Source organism: Amblyomma mixtum, chromosome 9, assembly GCF_055824585.1.
Source record: "Amblyomma mixtum isolate Tamu chromosome 9, ASM5582458v1, whole genome shotgun sequence".
In the NCBI taxonomy this organism is placed as follows: Eukaryota; Metazoa; Arthropoda; class Arachnida; order Ixodida; family Ixodidae; genus Amblyomma; species Amblyomma mixtum.
Window position 1 is genome coordinate 86,363,105 of NC_143020.1, and position 19,042 is coordinate 86,382,146.

The 19,042-nt window shown below is 45.6% G+C and overlaps 1 protein-coding gene across 5 annotated transcripts in view; it reads right to left on the minus strand.

Moving 5' to 3' along the window:
- The window catches only part of LOC149329985 (uncharacterized), a 221,959-nt gene that overhangs the window by 74,328 nt on the left and 128,589 nt on the right, over positions 1 to 19,042 (minus strand). For 2 of the 5 annotated variants that reach the window (XM_089560705.1, XM_089560704.1), the window contains exons 5-7: positions 6,271 to 6,324; positions 4,927 to 4,980; positions 3,535 to 3,648 (exon numbers count right to left, since the gene is read on the minus strand). The exons of 2 other annotated variants lie outside the window; for them this stretch is intronic. In XM_089560705.1, coding sequence (XP_089416831.1) covers positions 3,535 to 3,648; positions 4,927 to 4,980; positions 6,271 to 6,324 — 222 coding nt within the window. Of the gene's footprint in view, positions 1 to 168; positions 3,649 to 4,926; positions 4,981 to 6,270; positions 6,325 to 19,042 lie in introns of those variants that run through there. One more of the 5 variants, XM_089560700.1, reaches the window with a different exon arrangement.

Here is a 19,042-nt window from a genome sequence, read left to right on the forward strand (position 1 = left end):
GTTTAGCTTACAGGGGTTTCACATCCCAAAGCGGCTCAGGCTTTGAGGGACGCTGTAGTAAACGGCTCAGAAAATTTTGAATACCTGTCACTTTGTACAATGACACTGCACAGTACACAGGCCTTAAGAATTTCACCTCCATCGAAATTCAATCACCGTGGCCAGGATTGAACCTGCGTTTTCGAGTCAGCTGCCGAGCGCCCTAACCACAAAGCCACCGTGGCTGTGGTTTTCTAACTGCGACGTACTTAGTGATCATTCTTTGAATACACAAGGTAAACTACATAAATTTGAAATCATTGAACTATTTTTCAAAATAAAAAGTTTCTTACAACCCCAAATCTGAATTATTTATTATTGGTGGAAATATTTTTCTCAATGCAAACTTTAAAGCAGTCCAGGATACTAGGCAGATTTGCAACCTATTACGTGTCGTACATCTTCAAACATTTGACAGACTTTTAATACAGTCTAGCCCGTTTATAACGAAGCCACTTATAGCGAAATAGCGGTTATAACGAAGGGATTTCAATTTCCCATTGCCATTTTTGCATTTTCAATACATTTTCAGTCCGGTTTTAACGAAGTAAATAAGTGCGCGTCAGCGGATATAACGAAGAGATTTAATACCAACCGAAAAACAATCTGCCAATCAACACATTTTTGCGTCCTTGAGGCGATTTTTTCCGCGAAAATAAGAGCAAAATCGGCTGACAGCGTCCTTTCGTAGCGTCGTCTGCTCTCCTGCGGAGCAAAAGGTTGCTTCACTGCATCGCATGGCACGCCGGCCTCGCGTTGCGCCGTCCTTGAACGGCGTCACGGCGTAGAGCGGTAGAGCACGCCGCACAGGGGAAAAATGTAAAAAAGAACAGAGACGATTTTTTTTTCGATGACGTCACAGAGAGCGGCCGTCTTGGCCAATCGCGGTTCTCTATTTCTCCCAGGCAGTCGGCGCCACGGCTGGACTGCAGTCTGCAGGAGGTGTGGCAGCGTGCGCTTTGTTTTATATCGGTGCCGCGGTGCGCAAGGAAGGGAGAAAGCGTGGCAGCATTGTGCATGTTGGAAGCGTGGCTCATTTTTTTCGTTATCGCGGATCATTGTATGCTGTTGTATGGGACGCTGGACGACTTCTTTCAGCGGCAATAAATCGGTATGCCGATGTTGGCATTTTTTTTTCGTAGTCCGTATATAACGAAATAGCGGATATAGCGAAGTGATTTCCGATTCCCGCCGACTTCGTTATAACATGGCTAGACTGTATCACATCTCTCATCACACCCAGTAGTTTCCTTAGTGATGAAGGACAGAAATGATTTATTTTTATTGGAGAATTACAATGTGTCTGATGAGGTTGAATTTCAAAACTGGTGTCCAGAGAAGGCTGTCCGATCTTTCTGAGCACATACAACATATAAAAGTGAACAAACTCAACACAACCCTTGAACATGACAAGTTCAGACCCTCTTGAACCTACGCTACCAGGCACACGTTTTTGCTCAATAAACTTTCACAGTTACTTCACACAAAGGTGGTGTCCTGCATGGGGAAGACTGCACAACGTGCAACAGAGAAGAATGGGAAGAACGGGGGGTTATTCATTTTGAACTCACCTAAAAGGCTGCTCATCAATCTTTATTAGAATGAATGCATGCAACGGCATGTCAATGTGCTAAACACAGCGGATGAGAAAATGAGAAGTTTAAACTCTTCTCCAAAGCAAAAAAAGAAACAAAAGTTGTTTTGCCACTGCCAATGCAATGCCATCAGACTAAATAGCTTTGCTGTGGAGAACAGCACTCAGTGCTGAAGAGAGTGATGATAGCGATTCTTTGCTGGATGCAAGGTACAATGATGTCTGATGTTGCTCGAAGTACAAGATTAAAAAAAAAAAGTGAACAGCAGCTTTTTGAAGAACTGCACTGCTTTTGATTTCTAACACACAATACGCCAAGCAGGTGAGATTTTACAGAGAGCCAGAATGTATTCAAACATTTTGCAATGGAAACTGCAATAAAATACTAATGTGCACTGAGCAATTTCATACAACTGACGCCAATTAGCAGCTTTGCAATACACTACAAGATTACAATGTTTTTCATAGGCTCCAACTCTAATCGCAGTATTTTTTGTTTCAGCAGCCACGACCTTTGCACGTTGTTATCAAGAACACCTTACGCAAATAAAAAAGGCTTCTTCAAGTAACACCAACACAACAAGGAAGCTATTACAATGTGAAATGGTCACAAACACCTGATATTCTGACAGCCAAAAAAGATTAAAGCAGATATTAGATAACTCTTTTACTAGTTCGTGTTTCAAAATAAAATAACTTTTCACACCACCAAACTAACGCAAAAGACATCATTTTGAGGTTGGACACCTACTCGTCCTCACTCATTCCTGCTACTAACACTGATGGATAAACACACAAAGATTCACACAAGATAAAGTTTTCCTTCGTTGTCATACAAATATTTATAGGTTGTGACATACATGAGTGAATTTATAATGATTGCAAAAAAAATCAGCCCTCTCAGCCTAAAAATTAAATGGAATTTTGTGCACTTTTACTCCACGAAATTTCTTCACCGAGACAGGCCGACAACTGGCACCAGCGATATTTTTGAAAGTCTTTCTCCAACAAGAAGTGATGCCATCCACGTATTACCATGATTTTATTTCCACTCACGCAGGTTTGCGAGCATAGGAGGCTCATACTCCGTGTTCAGGAAAGACTGAGTGACTGTCTGTGTGTTGCCCAAGGGAACAAATGTTTTCTGAAAACTGAGTTAGAGTGAACAAAACTTACAATTTACAATAATGAGGTTAGTTACCAACACCAAAAGAGGGTACTCAGCTAGAATCTTGTTAGCTTGCATACAAAATGACAGCAAAACACTTATACCAGGGGCATCATGGACCACTGCTATTTTTTGTGAATAGCATTCTTGTGGAGGTTCAAATTATGTCTCCGTGTGAATCTCTTTTCGCACAAGTCACACTGGTAGGGCTTTTCACGCTTATGGGTTCTAACGTGAATCAAAAGGCCTGAATGTGCCGCAAAAATCATGGGGCACAGCTGGCACTGATACGGCTTTTCACCCGTGTGGGTACGAATGTGTGTCACCAGGTTGTTCTTAACTGCAAAGCTGCTACCACAGTGGTCGCATCTGTAAGGACGTTCGCCTGTGTGAGTGTGCTGGTGATTCATTAAGGTGCCCACTTGTGCAAAGCTGTCACCACAGTGGTCACAACGGTAAGGACGCTCGCCTGTGTGAGTGCGCTGGTGTTGCTCTAGGGTGAACTTTTGTGCAAAGCTTTTTCCACAATGGTCACAATGGTAAGGACGCTCGCCTGTGTGAGTGCGCTGGTGTGCCTTCAGATGGCCCTTTTTTGTAAAGTTGCTACCACAGTTGGCACAATGGTATGGGCGGTCGCCGGTATGGACTCTGAGATGCACCACCAGATCGGATCTCTTTTTGAATTTCTTGCTGCACTGGGTGCATTTGTGCATCTTATTTTCTGTGGGTTTACCATGGTGGACACCCCTGCGAGGAGTAGATTCCATGCAGTGGCTCACTATACGGCTCTGACTGGTTGAATCTTGCACGGGAGGTGCGCCATGTCCAGTCTCCGTGAAGACGGAACCTGCATTTTAAGACAAAGTACTTTCAACAAAATGCAAGAATCTACTATCCACAGTTCATTAGGCGTTAGGGATAAATGATAGATGTGGAAGACACCCACATCAAAAGGTGTAGATGTTTATCAAAAGTTTTATTTAACAGACTGCCCTTAAAGACAATTCAGGACTGAAACAAGATGTCCCTGTAGTGAATTCTGCACGCAGTTGAAGAAAAGATTTAGCCTGCAAGAAACATCACCAATGCCAGTCCCTGCCATTGGCCCTTGCACTGGCATTACTGGCATCACGTATGGGGTTTTTAGTAAGGGGAGATAATACCTGCTCCCCACTTAACCGCACCTGACAGAGTTCAAGACCGCCAGATCCCATTTCGTGATCGCGTACGCTACTTAGAGCACACTGAAAACGGCGAGCCTTGCTCAAAGGGAACAAAGGAATGACATTGTGGCTGAAATAAACAGGCATTTATTGATACAACAATAACGCCACCTACCAAGATACACTAAGGGATCAAGGACGTCCAACCGAGCAGCACAGTTACAAGAAAACGTTTGCTAACACCAGGGCAAGGGGGGAAACTCTGAAACAAGACGTAACGAGCTGGCGGGAGAATGTTCCAACCACAAGGCCTCCTTGCACTAGTGGAGAGTGGAGCGCCGCGTCGAAACGACCGTACGTGACAAATTGCCTAGCCCAAGTGAGAGTGCTCTCCCGCCTGTGCGCAGCAGTCATGCAACCTGTGGCACTCATTTCGGTGCGACGCAGGCACCCTCTCTTGTTAGTCAAGGTAACTAATTAGGGAGGGTAACACGGCGCTCTCCTTATCGAGACCGGCCGTGGGAGGGTGCATCGCAGGAACGCAAACCACAGAGGAAGACGTGGGGCAACGTCCCGACACACGACAGACACTGTCCAAAGTCCACCCAGGAGTGCTTAATAACTACACGAATAGCAATTAGTGATGCTTAGCACATAGGACAATGCCATTTCTTTTGCTTTATTTGCCTCTCTGAGAGTTTTGAAAAGAGGGCCAAGGCTAAATGCTAACAGCCTGAGGAGGCGTCAAACCCTGAGAGGTTTTTACGTCATTGCACAGAACTCACAGGGGTGACAGTTCAGTAAAAAGTTGATATTTCAAAGAACACAACTTTCTAGAATATTGGCGGCCAATATTGTCACTCAGCAGAGTTCTGCAAACTGAAGCTTCCGTATCCTTCACACTGATTGTCAAAAGACAACCTTCACGAAAACATATATAGAGAAAAACTGTAGACACCAACCTGATGAGTTCTGTCCAGAAGGTACACCATGTTTGTGATCCCCGGAGCTCAAGCCTGCATGCGAAAACCAGATAATATTCACTAAGACAAAAGACCACGTGTGCAACAGCTCATGTGGTGGATGACACAATGAATACTGAATACACTCTCGTAAAACAGCTTTAATAGGTTGTGCAAATTCAGTAGGACGAGACTGAGAAGAAGCGAGTTCCAAAGCAACATCATTGACTTTTAATTCTGCATGTAGATTACTATACCTAGGCCCATGAAAAACAGTCAATTGCCTATAAATTGTCTCTTTAGGGTGACCACTTGTGCAAAGCTGTCACCACAATGGTCACAATGGTAAGGATGTTCACCAGTATGAAAGTGCTGGTGTTGCTCTAATGTGAGCTTTAGTGCAAAGCTATCTCCACAGTCGTTACTATGGTATGGGCAATCGCCGGTATGGACTCTGACATGCCGCACTAGCTGGAATCTTATTTTGAATCCCTTGCTGCAGTGGGTGCATTTGTGCAGTTTATTTCCTGTGGGTTTACCCCTGCGGTTACCCATGTTAGGAGTAGATTCAATGCAGCGGCCCACATTGCGCCTTTCGCTGGTTGAATCTTGCACAGGAGGTGTGCCATGGTCGCTCTGTGTGACTGAACCTGTGTTGCACAGGTAGAGAAATTTAAATAAAATACATGGATCAGCATTCCACAGCTCACTTAGAATTAGAAAGAAAAGTTGAATGTGGAGGACACACTTATCAAAAGTTATTAATGTATACCAAAAGTTTTATTCAACAGATCAGTCGTAAAGAGAACTCATGCCTGAAACAAGACGTGTCTGCAGTCAATTCTGCACGCATGAGGAAAAACATTACGGCTGCAAGAAATGTTTTCAGTGCGAAAAAATAGGGCAGCCTTTGTAATCCATCCAAAGTTGCTGCGTTTGACCCTAGCGCTTACACTACTGGCATCATGACGGACACTGTTCAAAGTCCACAGAGGTGGGCTTAATAGCTAAACAAGTGCCAGTCAGCTATGCTTAGCCCAATGCACAAAGCCATTTTTTTGTTTTATTTGCTCTTCAGAGAGTGTCTAATAGGAGGAAAAGGCTAAAGGCTAAAAGCCCTTGGTCTCCTGTACAATTTCTTGCATCAATGAACAGAACTCACAGAGGAGAAAGTTCGGTTAGTATAGTTCACGTATCATAGAAAACAACTTTGCAGAATATCGAAGGCCAATACCACCATCATTCACCACAGTTCAGTAAACTAAAGTTTCCGTATCCTACAAACTGCTCTTTGGAAGACAACCTTCAGGAAACCATATAAGGAGAAGAAGTGCAGATTCTAACCTGGTGAGTTCTGTCCAGAAGGTACACCATGTTTCTGGTCCCTGGAGCGCAAGCCTGCACGTGAAAACCAGATAACATTCACTAAGACAAAAGACCACATGTGCAACAGCTCATGTGGTGTAATGTGGATGACACAATGAATACAGAATACACTCTTGTAAAACACCTTTACCAGGTTGTGCAAATTCAGTAGGACGAGACTGAGAAGAAGCGAGTTCCAAAGCAACATCACTGACTTTTAATTCTGCATGCAGATTACTATACCTACGCTCATGAAAAACAGACAATTGCCTATAAATTTACAGACCTATTAGAATCTAGCCAACAGCCATTGCATTGACAAACTTCCATATTTTGTGGTTTCATGGGAAGGTCAGTTCAAGTCTGCCGACAGAGGCTTAAAAACTAATCAGTCTGAGTCATGCTTAATGACACAAAACATTGATAGAGCCATTATTTTTCTATTAAACCTTTTTGTAGCCATTGCTCTGTGCATAAGAAAAAAAGATTCAGAGCATGGCTACTGGTAAAAACGCCCAGTTTACAGCTGCCCACGAATGTTGCCAATATGCCCAGCATGATGTACTGCCTCAACCATCTCCAAGAGTGCAATTATACGAGTAGAAGCACATAGAAAACTGCACACTACTCGGTCTTAAGTGCAGTTAGAGCATATCTCATTTACTTTTGCAACACCCGCATCCCCAATTTTGGGACAAGAAACCAGGGGAAAAAGGGAAGAAACTATCATGACCGAAATTCTCAATGCGCTGCTCTGAAAGGGGTTCAAGGTGGCCAGCTTTTCTAACATGATGGATGGCACAGAAGAAGTCCATCCCTGGGACAATGGTGGTGAGATCATCGAACAGCAAAGGGTGTGAGAGCTGATGATGACAACAATGAAATGTATCACAGCAGACTATACTCATTTTAAAATTAAGGACATTTTGTGATGCAAAGGAACCAGTCGGGCGAAACTAAAAAACGGACACTGCGGATTAGTATGGTAAAACTTGTCTTGCACTAAGCACTACTGCGTAGCATCACTAAAGCACACTACTTAAAAAAAAAAGCATAGGCAATTTTTCCAAATGGCTTCAGATAATAAAAAAAAAATTTCCAGCTCAAAGACAAATCAAAGCCCACACCACCATCATCAAATGAAATCCATACACAAACTCCAGATGAGCAGATCAACATTCAGTATTGTTAGAAAACTAAAACAAACATTATCACAATATACACCATACATATAAAAATAACCTGCTCTTAAAAAGGCCGCAAGATGAAATGGAAGATGTCAGAATGCATGCTAAATGAACACAGCAATGAATATAGTTTCGACAGAGTCAATAATGCTTTGTGCAATGACAAAATGAGGTCAGTCACTTATGACAAACCACAAGGAATCGTAGTGTACTCTTCAGCAAAGCCAAAAGGACGCCAATAAACCAGTAAACAGTGGCAAACACAACAGGGTAAAAAATTCACCACACGATACAGCACAGGTTTTACAGAGCTCAAGTCTTCACAAAGCCCCAACCAGGGGACAAAGAGTGTGAAGTGCTGGAGTTACATCAAATTACGTAAGCAAGCATTTGCAGATTCGAGGTCATACACACAACATTCAGGATAAAGATTGGTGTGTCAATCACAGATGCACAAAAGGCCAATAATTTCAATGCACGCAATATTCGCCCCTTTGTTTCTTCTTTGACTAAAAAATGAAAGAATATTGCATAAATGAAAAAAATCAATTTGTCCACATAACAGAAAGTTCATACAAGCACCAGCATAACTGCTTTCCGTGCTTTCATGCGATGTCACAAATGAAGTTCTTCACAATGACCATCAACTCATAAGTGATCTTGCTTTGATGTCTGAATAACAGGATTGGGTCGGATTCACCCCAGTTTGCACCAAAAATGAAGTCATCATTTCTGTAATCTCTATTTTTGATTGAGGATGATATTTTCGAATCAATGGGTCTCCTTTATTAAGGTGCACACCAGATGCTTATTTTTATAATTTATTTTTTTCAGTTCTCCGTGTCACAAAGTTACTTGACGAAGGAACATGCAATGTCCTACTGACACCAGCACAGACTTTCCTACAAAAATATGCAACATCTCCTGAATGTTGCAACAGCCCTAAAACATGCGCCTATCTGACTCACTGTCTTCTAGAATGCCCCAAGGCTATTCAGCTGCTGAGTGAACAAATAATGTGATCAGTGGTGGAACTGGCAACTGGCTTCTTGTAGCAGCTTTTGTAGCAGAAGAAATCGCAGTTTGTAGCAGCAATTTTAAGTTTTGTAGCAGGAAAAATGGCATTTTGTAGCAGAATTCGAGCTTTTGTAGCACAAAAAAAAAGCTTCGTACCAAAATTTCATGCCAAAGAACAGTTATTTTAAATAAAGAAGCTTTGTTGTATTTCTGGAACAGGCATTTGCTCAGACGTTTTTAGCAACCACAGCCATGCAAGAGCAAGCTTCAATCCCAAATGCCGTTTAAAGTGCTTGGTTCCTTAAAAAGAGCCGAAAATAAGCAAAACAGGAGGTTCTCCTAAAAACACTGCCGTTTTTATTCAGAAGAGCGACATAACGAGATGCTCAACAGAACTATAAAAAATGATACCGTTCTTAAAACAAACTTTCAGGTACTATTTCTTCCCTTTTCTTGATCACTCCAGCTTAGTGCCGCTGCGAGCTTTTCCTGTCCATTCTTCAGAAGGGCTTGTCCACTCTCAACGTCTGCAAAATGTTTAGACTTGTCACCTTTTGTGAAAAGCAGCTCAGCATTGGTGATCATATTCCTGGCCAGTCTGATCTCTTCTTGTACCTTTTCATTCTGACCTCTTTTCTGGGTGTCTTTGTCCTGTACATCAGTCTTGTTTCGCTTGTTTTGCACGGGTCTCTTCTCCTGCATCTGCCTCCAACCGTTGCAGCTGACGCTTCCGCGATCCTTTCACCGCTCTGATTAATCCTTGTGTCATAGGAATGGCAGCTGGATTTTCTGCCCGATATAAGTTAGTCATAAGTTTTGTTGCCTTTCAGCTTTGACAAAGACATCGAAGACGTGAAGTGTCCATCCACACAGGCAGTGCGCTGACAGTGGTCCCTTTGTTCACCTTCGGTACCTTCGGTTGCAAAGCAGCGATGGCGATGTGGCTGCCGGCAGATGCGTTGCCAGAAGTGTTGCCGGCAGACATCAGTTTTGGTTTCACGGAAATGAGTTTCGGTTTCGTTCTCGGCAGAGTTATTGGAGTTATTCAGAGATATTTCGGTGCAGGCGTGGCGCAAAAGTAGGCAAAAAACCGATTTTGTAGCAGCATGTAGCAGGATTTCTCATTTGGCGCAGTTTGGCGCAATTGGCGCAGCAGTTCCACCACTGTGTGATTCTACTATAGTACTACTAATTGCCCATGTTGCTGGCCTCACTTGATTCCTCTATGAGGTCAGGTGTTCTATTAGTGCCATGACTGAAATGGGAATCCCACTGAGAGCTTAATTTAAACTGTTCAACCATTGCACGCCAGTGGGTCCTGCTGCACGGCTCTTGAGCTAAGAAGAACTAGGTGCCATTTTCATTCCCGTTATTCCCTCCTTGCCTCTCCATCCCAAGCCTAATGTCATTCCTGGGGAAAAACTATATTATTTTTAAAATGAATGCACTAAAAAAGTTTTAGGATGGTCCCCATTTTCATAATTATTTAAAACTCTGTAATTCAAGCAAAATCATTAAAAACGCTTCCATCTAATTTTGTACATAGACACAGTGCAACGAGATCACTGCACATGCAATTTCCCAGGTTATGAGCATCAAGCAGTGGAGTCATGGAAGGCTGGCAGGCATGGTATCGAAGGTTTCTTCCTCTGGAACCTTGGAACACATCGGCTTATCGATAATGGCCTGAAAAAGAATAAAGAACAAATGAGAGTCACTATAAAACAAACACAAGTGCCACAAGCAACACGGCCGGTGTGCTTTTGAGCAAATGGCAATGCACACAGAAGCGAGCCGGCTCAGCAGATCATAATATGAGCGGGCAGGCTCATATTATGATCCGGTTTTGCAACAACGGTGCACGCTTAAGATTTTTTTTTTGCCTCCTTTCATAATACAACGATGATTTGCAATCAGTAAATCATTCATGACATGTACACAAGCTGTCTAGTTTTGACAATAAAGGCAAAATAGCACTCATCTGCATTAGGCTTAAAAATGCGGCCCATGCAACCTGAAAAATGAAATTGAAAACATCAGGATACAAACCTAAACTAAAGAGCGTCAGAGTGAGAAGGTGCATTCATGAGCCTTAATTTGGATCTCTGTAGCCAAAGATACGCGTGCCCGAAAAGTATGACCAGGTTACCAAGGAGGCAGCCGATAAGAAGCTCACAAACTGGCCATGCTTTCTGGCCACATACGAGGCTGCAGGGATGCGAGAGGATAATGCAGCGTATCCAATATTGAGGTTTTCACCATGGCATCGACAGACTGCCAGCTTACAATGCAACCCTATGCCTTTCCAAAGAAAAATTCTGAATTGTGACGCCGCATGACTACGTTTGTGGCTGCGGCCCAATGGTCGCTGTCGTGACATCTGGCAATACAGTTCGTAGGTCAGGATGAGATGTCCTCGACTGACCCTTTGACGGTATGATTAAACATAAAAATATGATTGCATTGATGCATTACAGCCAGCCAATACAATTTCAATACACTATTTTCAATTCGGGATGTGGGAATGCACGCACAACCAACCAAAGATTTGCTCAACCAGAAAAAGAATGCTTGAGTTGCAATTTCAAGCTAAATAGCCAACCGCAATGCAGAAATGACTCCTGCCTTACTTTTATATAATCTTTTCACCTGAAAATTCCTAGCAAAAATTTTATACCAAACAGACCAAAAAGCAGATATGAAATAAATAAAATAATGATGGCTAAAAGAAGAGGCATTATCACAACTAAGAAAGGCAGGACAATTTGTGAACCTGGAGGAGCTAGTGCGCAACTTGCAAGGAACCCTTACAAAACACACAATGGCTAATGAGCCATCAGACTCCAAGAAAATGTAGAACGAAAAAATTGCGCAACACGTCATAGAAATCGAAGGAATATAGCGTGGAATACAAAAAATAGCCTTGAATGGAAAAAAAATAAACAGAACAGGATCCAAAGCTTACAAATAACAGCATTAAAAGCTAACAAATAGGAAGGGGCAGTAGAAAAAAAAACAATGAACCACTTTAACTGCCTAGGCGAGGTGGCACTCGCCACAGGCCTGATACAAAGGGGAAGCCAATAGTTATCTATTTATCTAGGCGACATCTCTTGGTGCCCGGTATAAAGATACGTCCCGCAGTACATATTTTACAGGACAGGGGCATCAAACTAGGGGTAAGAATTGACTGGCTGCAGTTCTTCCTCTGGAATGTTCTTCCCCTAGCTACTTGTGCTTCTTCACTGGCTGCAAAATCGAGAACACACAAAAAAGGCACAGCACGCACACAAAAAATACACTGGCATTGTTCAATATGGTTATGGGATGTAGTCCTGCTTTTTAAAATAGACCATTTAGTGGAACTGAAGGGTATAATGCATTTTTCATTCCAGTGAAGAGGCTATATTAGGATGTGGAAAAAGAATTTTATACTTGCATGCCAAGGAGACTACTTCAGTATAAAAAAAAACACTGGTGACTTGGTTGAAGTTGTTTGTACCAGTTTTCGGCATAAACTCCTGGTTACAGGTAAAGCCATCGGGATATGGTTAACCAGCTTACACAAGTCACCGTAACGCACCATGAACGGTTTTCACACATAACGGCACAGAATTCATAAATCATCACCCTTTTTACCGCAAAGCTCTATACTGCAAAAGAACTAATTGTTGCATTTGCTATGCGATTACAAACACAAGAGAACGAGGTATCCGAGAAGAAATGTGAACGGCGCAATCTCCACGAACGTGCTGTCTTTGCTAAAGCCTGCTACAAGAGAAATAAGGTGTGGAAAGTTCACTGGTGACCGAGTCAATGAGATGGTCCTGACCAAAAACACACCCCATATGAGTGTTCATAAATTAACGACAAATGCAGCTTTGCAGCCTATTGTATCTACTTGCCAACTGATGCAAGTGTAGAAGTAGCAGGTTTAAAGGAATAATTCCAGCAAATTTCACAGAAGAAAATTTGTCTGGTATTGCGACATACAGTTCTGCAGCTTTCATGTTACTGAAAAAAGCGTCAATGAGCCCAAATCTCTTTCATGACTGCACGATGACATTTGGGCACGCACGTACAAAGACGGAGCATATCATCACAAGCGTACGCTGCCATACGCGACCGAAGCGTGGCCTTGTGGTAGAGCATCCGCCTCGCATTCGGGAGGTACTCGGTTCGATCTCCAGTGCCGCCGGGTACCCACCGGTTTCTTTAATGGGTACAAGATTTCCCCTGGCCTGGTGCTCGGCTCTTCTAGGGTGAGATGCTTGGGAAAAGGGTCTTAGACCAAACAGTTGCCTTGACGGATCAGCGATAAGTTCCACCGTCAAGCAACCATAAGCCCGCCTCGTGCGGCAGAAGCCCAACTTGTGGCCCTTTTTTTTTCTGTAAGGCGCAGCTTTTTGCTCAAGTTGGCGCAGTGCCACTGAACTCACGTTAGAGCGAACTCGTTTAAACTTCATCGAACTCTTCAAACTTCGTCGAAACTGTGAACTCTGAACTGAATCACGAAACACCTTTGCAGGCTGATGGTGTTCGAAACTGGTTTTGCCCCCGAAAGGACACAGCGGGGTTTGCGGAGCCTCTTCCAAGCGCACAACCCTGAAGAAGCTGGGCGCCGGGCCGGGGGTGGCTTGTACCCATTTTTACCGGTGGGTGTCCGGTGGTGGGTTTCGAACCAACCACCTCCCGCAGCCGAAGCGGACGACCAAGCCTCTAGGCCATGACTGCGGTGGCCTAGCGTGGCCTTGTGGTAGAGCATCCGCCTCGCATTCGGGAGGTGCTGGGTTCGATCCCCAGTGCCGCTGGGTACCCATCGGTTTCTTTAATGGGTACAAGATTTCCCCTGGCCTGGCGCTCGGCTCTTCTAGGGTGAGATGCTTGGGAAAAGGGTCTTAGACCAAACAGTTGCCTTGACGGATGAGTGATAAGTTCCCCTGTCAAGCAACCTTAAATCCACCTCGTGCGGTAGAAGCCCGACTTGTGGCCCTTTTTTACTTCTGCCAAACGTACATCCCTAAGGAAAGCCGAGCGCCAGGCCGGGGGACGCTTGTACCCTTTTAACCGGTGGGTGCCCGGTGGTAGGTTTCGAACCACCCACCTCCCGCAGCCGAGACGGGCGCTCAAACCACTAGGCCATGACTGCGGTCGAATAATGTTATCCTTGCTTTGTATGCACATAGATTTCTTCTCCTTCTTCTTCATCCTCTTAAGAATGGCGCATACCCACGTGGGGGGATTGGCCAAGGTGTAGCGACATAAACAAGTAAATTTCCATCAGCGATTACTGTATCGGTGATCGCTAAAACTGTACGGTGCACGCCAGCCAGTCTGGCAACGTGCTCGGGCACTTCCGGTGAGCGGGCAATAAACGTCAGTTGTTTCATGGCTACCGCACGTGTCGGTCTCTTGTATACATGGTGTCAGAAGTGACCAGTTCCCGCGCCGAAAAATGACGGAGCTTCCGCCTCCAGAGCCGTTACGTTTCGGAGATAGTGTGGCGGACAACTGGACTCGATTCAAGCAACGCGTAGAGCTCTACTTCATCGCCACTGAGTCAACAGAACCAGGAAGACAACGCAGCAACGCCCAGAAAGCCGCCATTTTGCTTCACCTCGCCGGTCAAGAGGCAATAGATGTTTACAACACCTTCGATCTTACCGCTGAAGACAAGAATGACTACGACAAGCTAGTGCAAGCTTTTGAAGCCTACTGCCTACCGCAGAGCAATGAGACGTTCGAGCGCTACGTGTTCCGGAACCGCACGCAAGCCGAAGGTGAGCCGTTCGAGCACTTCTATCGAGACCTGCAACTGAAATCGAAGACCTGCAATTTTGACACCCTTCGGGAATCGATGCTGCGTGACCAAATAGTGTACGGCACATCTAGTAGGACGCTGAGGGAAAAACTTCTAGCCAAAAAGGACTTGACACTCACCGCAGCCGTCGAGTGGGCAAAGGCTGAGGAAATTGCTGCCGCACAAAGCAAAGTGTGGAGTGAAGACAAAAGCGTCGACACAGTGGGTGAAGAGAAAAACAAGCATCAGCAGCACAGGAACAATGCGCTGGGTTACGGCAAAGGGAGACACCAAGAAAAGAAATGCGGCTACTGCAACCGCTCGCATAGACCTCGCGAGTGTCCAGCATATGGGAAAAAAGTGCTAGGTGCGGAAGGCAGAATCATTTTGCAGTTTGCTGCAAAGCAAGAGCAGCGGATGTTAACGAGGTTGCCGAGCGGCCGGACGACGACGACGGCTTTACCGTGCTGCACGTATCTACAGCATGCAAGAAAGCGAGCGCTGCTGATGCGCGCGACTGGGAGGGAGCGACTCGTATTTCGGGACGGGAAGTGCGGCTGAAAGTCGACACCGGCGCGCAGGCCAACCTGCTGCCGCGCGGCTTGTTTGAAGCCCTGGGAACCAAGCAGCAGCCAGAGCCAGCCAGGGCCGTACTACGCAGCTACGGCGGGAATGAAATCGTGCACATGGGAAAGGTATGCCTCCCGGTTCGGATTGGCGCCGACACTCGACTAGTGGAATTCTTTGTTGTGAAGAAGGGCCGTCAGGCGATCTTGGGACTGCAGGCTTGTAAGCAGTTTGGTCTTGTCAACAGAATCAGAGTAGTAAAAAAAGATGAGGCTTTGTCCGAGTGCGTTCGCCGGCAGTATCCCAAGTTGTTCACGGGCATCGGAAAACTGAAGCGGGAATACAGCATGACTCTTCAAGATGGCGCCCGTCCAGTCGCCGAGCCAGCGCGGCGGGTACCTCACGCAATTCGATCGCGGCTGAAAGAGGAGCTTGATCGCCTGGAGGCTGCAGGCATCATTGCTAAGGTGCGAGAGCCATCTGACTGGGTAAGCCCACTTGTTATTGCTCGAAAGAAGAACGGCCAACTTCGCGTTTGCATGGACCCCAAAAGAGTGAACGAGGCTTTGAAGAGGGAACACTTTCAGCTTCCGCGCAGGGAAGAGATAGAAAGTGAGCTGGCAGGAGCGAAATATTTCAGCACGCTTGACGCCAATAGTGGATTCCACCAAATCCCGCTTGATGACATGTCCTCGAGAATTTGCACATTTAGCAGTCCATTTGGTCGTTACCGGTTCCTAAGGCTGCCTTTTGGTATTTCATCGGCTCCAGAGATATTTCAAAGGACAATGACAGAGATTTTCGACGGACTACCAGGGGTACGCATTTACATCGATGACATTTTGGTTTGGGGTGCCTCATGGGAAGAGCACCAGGAAAGACTGTACAGAGCTTTGGAAACGGCCAGTGCTGCTGGCCTAACTCTTAATTGGGACAAATGTAGGTTCGGAGTGAAACAGATCGACTTCCTTGGAGACAGAATAAGTGAACAAGGCATCAAACCAAACCCAGAACTGGTAGAGTGCCTAGCCCATTGCCAGAAGCCAGCTACGAAAAAGGAAGTCCAGAGGCTACTTGGAGCAGTCAACTATTTCAGCAAGTACTTGCCGAACTTAGCAGGTCAGACAGAATCACTTCGTGGTCTGTTGCGGGAGGACTCTGTCTTTGAATGGACTAGGGCGCACGACATCGAGTGGGCTCGTCTAAACGAAATGCTCACGCAAGCTCCTGTACTTGCTATATTTGATCCATCTTTACCTACAAAGCTGTCCACTGACGCATCCGCCTTTGCATTGGGTGCAGCCCTTTCCCAGCAGCATGGTAGCGACTGGCGGCCTGTGGGCTATGCGTCAAGGGTCCTGACAGAGGCTGAGCGCAGATACGCACAGATTGAAAAGGAAGCCCTTGGAATAGTGTTTGGCTGTGAGAAGTTTAATGAGTTTGTCTTGGGCCGAAGAATCACTATAGAGACCGATCACAGTCCATTGATATCTATCTCGAAGAAAGGACTCGGAGACATCCCGCCTCGACTTCAAAGGCTCTTCCTGCGACTGCTGAAATACGACTACCTGCTGCAATTTGTTCCTGGGAAGAAACTGGTTATTGCTGACACTCTTTCCAGGATGCAAGGGAAACGCTTGTCAGATAACATCTCAGATGACTTGGAAGTACACGCCATAAGTGTCTTGGAGGACCGGGTGAGCAAGAGAACAATGGACAAATTGAAAGATACCACGGCTAGGGACCCGGAGCTGCAGCAAATCATGGCAAAATTGCAGGCGTCACAGTCTTTGAACGGGGAGTGGAAAACGCACACAAGTGAACTGTCGGTGGTGGAAGGTGTTTTGTTGAAAGGTACCAAAGTTGTCATTCCTTCCGAGCTTCGAAAGGAAATGCTTTGTCGGTTGCATCGAGGGCATCTGGGCATAGCGAAATGCACATCACGAGCACGCAGCCTCATGTACTGGCCCAGGATGGCAGCTGAAATAAGAGAAATGGCTGAGCGGTGTCCGACTTGTTAGATACATGCTTACAAACAGCCTGCTGAACCTCTGCTGTTACGGGATACGCCCAGTCGCCCCTGGTACAGGGTAGGAGCTGACTTGTGCGAGCATGCTGGGAAGCATTACCTTGTTGTGTACGATGCCTACTCTAACTATCCGGAGGTGGAGGAGTTGAACGGCACCACAACTACTGAGGTCACAAACAAACTATCTCGGATATTTGCACGTTATGGCATCCCCCACGAAGTCTGCACTGATGGAGGTCCCCAATTCACAGCCAAGGAATTTAAAGACTTTGCAGTGATGTTTGACTTTGAACACATCATTTCCAGCCCTTATTATCCGAAATCGAATGGACTTGCGGAGAAAGGCGTACAATTAATCAAAAGGTTACTCAAGAAGGCAGGATCATCAAAGGAGTTTTGGCTTGGCCTCCTCAACTATCGTGCGTCTCCGCTGGAAGACTGTGTCTCACCATCCAAATATCTCATGGGTCGCGACAGCAGAACGCCGCTCCCGGACCCCTGCTCGGATTCAGCTCAGCAGCTCTCAGAACCTCGAAAACATAAGCAGGATACGAACAAAGGACAGCAGCTCCCGCCATTACAGCCTGGAGACAGCGTTCGGATTAGGTCTGGAAGCGAGTGGGGCACAAAAGCTATAGTTTTAGATCTTGTGGCCCCCCGATCATACAGAGTAATAACAGAGGATGGAAGCGAATTTAGAAGGAACCGTCAAAACTTGCGAAAAACAAGAGAGGTTTGCAACCCAACATCACAACAGCTTCATCCTACAGGACGCAACGCTGGAGACGTAGAAAGTCGCCCAGTGCTGCAGAGAGCGACAAGACCCCAACAGGCCCTCATGCGTGTTGACACTCCGTTATCGAATGCAAGATCAACAGCCCCAGCAAGCGAGCAGTGTACACCACCTAGACTACTAAGACCGCCTACAGCATCCTCGCCAGCAGCAGGAGAAAGGGGTTCCGCAGAGTTCGTTCCTCTCACACCCCCTAGACCAGCTGGAGTGTTGGGTGCAACCGAACCAAGCGTGTCGCCCAAGCAACAAACAGGGGAGCAGCCAGCGGTGCAACCTCGAGGGGGAGCAGCAGAGACTGCTACAGAACACACTACATCCTCTGGACCGACTAGAGTGGTTGGTGCAGAACTAAGACGGTCCTCAAGACTCAGAAGGCCTCCCCGCCGGTTGGCCTACCAGAATTAAGGCGCCCCGTCCTGCATATCACCCGCTCCCTATTGTGGAGGACTTACTCTATAGTCACCTTCTCAATGTTTAAAGAAAAGAGGATGTATCAGTGACCGCTAAAACTGTACGGTGCACGCCAGCCAGTCTGGCAACGTGCTCGGGCACTTCCGGTGAGCGGGCAATAAACGTCAGTTGTTTCATGGCTACCGCACGTGTCGGTCTCTTGTATACAATTACGACAAAATATTGGAGCCAAGCGTAAATTTTGAAAAATGTGTCAATGAAAAACGACAGAAGAATATTTAAAGTTAAATAACAAAGAACACTGCAGTGAAAAAAAAAAGAAAAACTACAAGAATTTTACAAGAGTTAGCGAATCAACCGACCAGTTGCAATTATGTAATCACGGAGAATCCCACAAACTGAACCCAATGCAAATCCTTTGGCGCTCGCACCGAAGGATAACAACACTGGCAGAGATAACGGGAGCCCTGACCTGGAGAGGGACCTCCAGGTAAATCTTTCTCTGAAGTGCGAACTTTGGACAGTACAGAAGGAAATGGTCCACAGATTCAGCATGCCCGCATGAGTCACGTAGGTTTGTCGGTGACCACCCACATCCGCACAGATATAAATTTGAACTGGGAATCCTGCATCGCAGCCACGTCATTGATACCTCAGACAGCCTGACATCAGTCATCGGTCCAACGACCTGAGGAAAGCTCGCACCGTGAGTACTTGAAAGCGGGAAATTAGATCAGGGATACTGGCTTTGAGATAAAGCAGGGCGTTTGAAACTGATTTTGGGAGACCAAGGCAGAGACGTAGAGCTCATCTTTCCAGTAAGTTTAAGAGTTACATCTCGTAGTTTGCACTACCAGAGAACAGAATGCAACCAAATTCAAGTATAGGTCTTACATAGGCTTTGTACAGCAACAATAATGCGTAGCGGCGCATCCCAAACTTTTTAT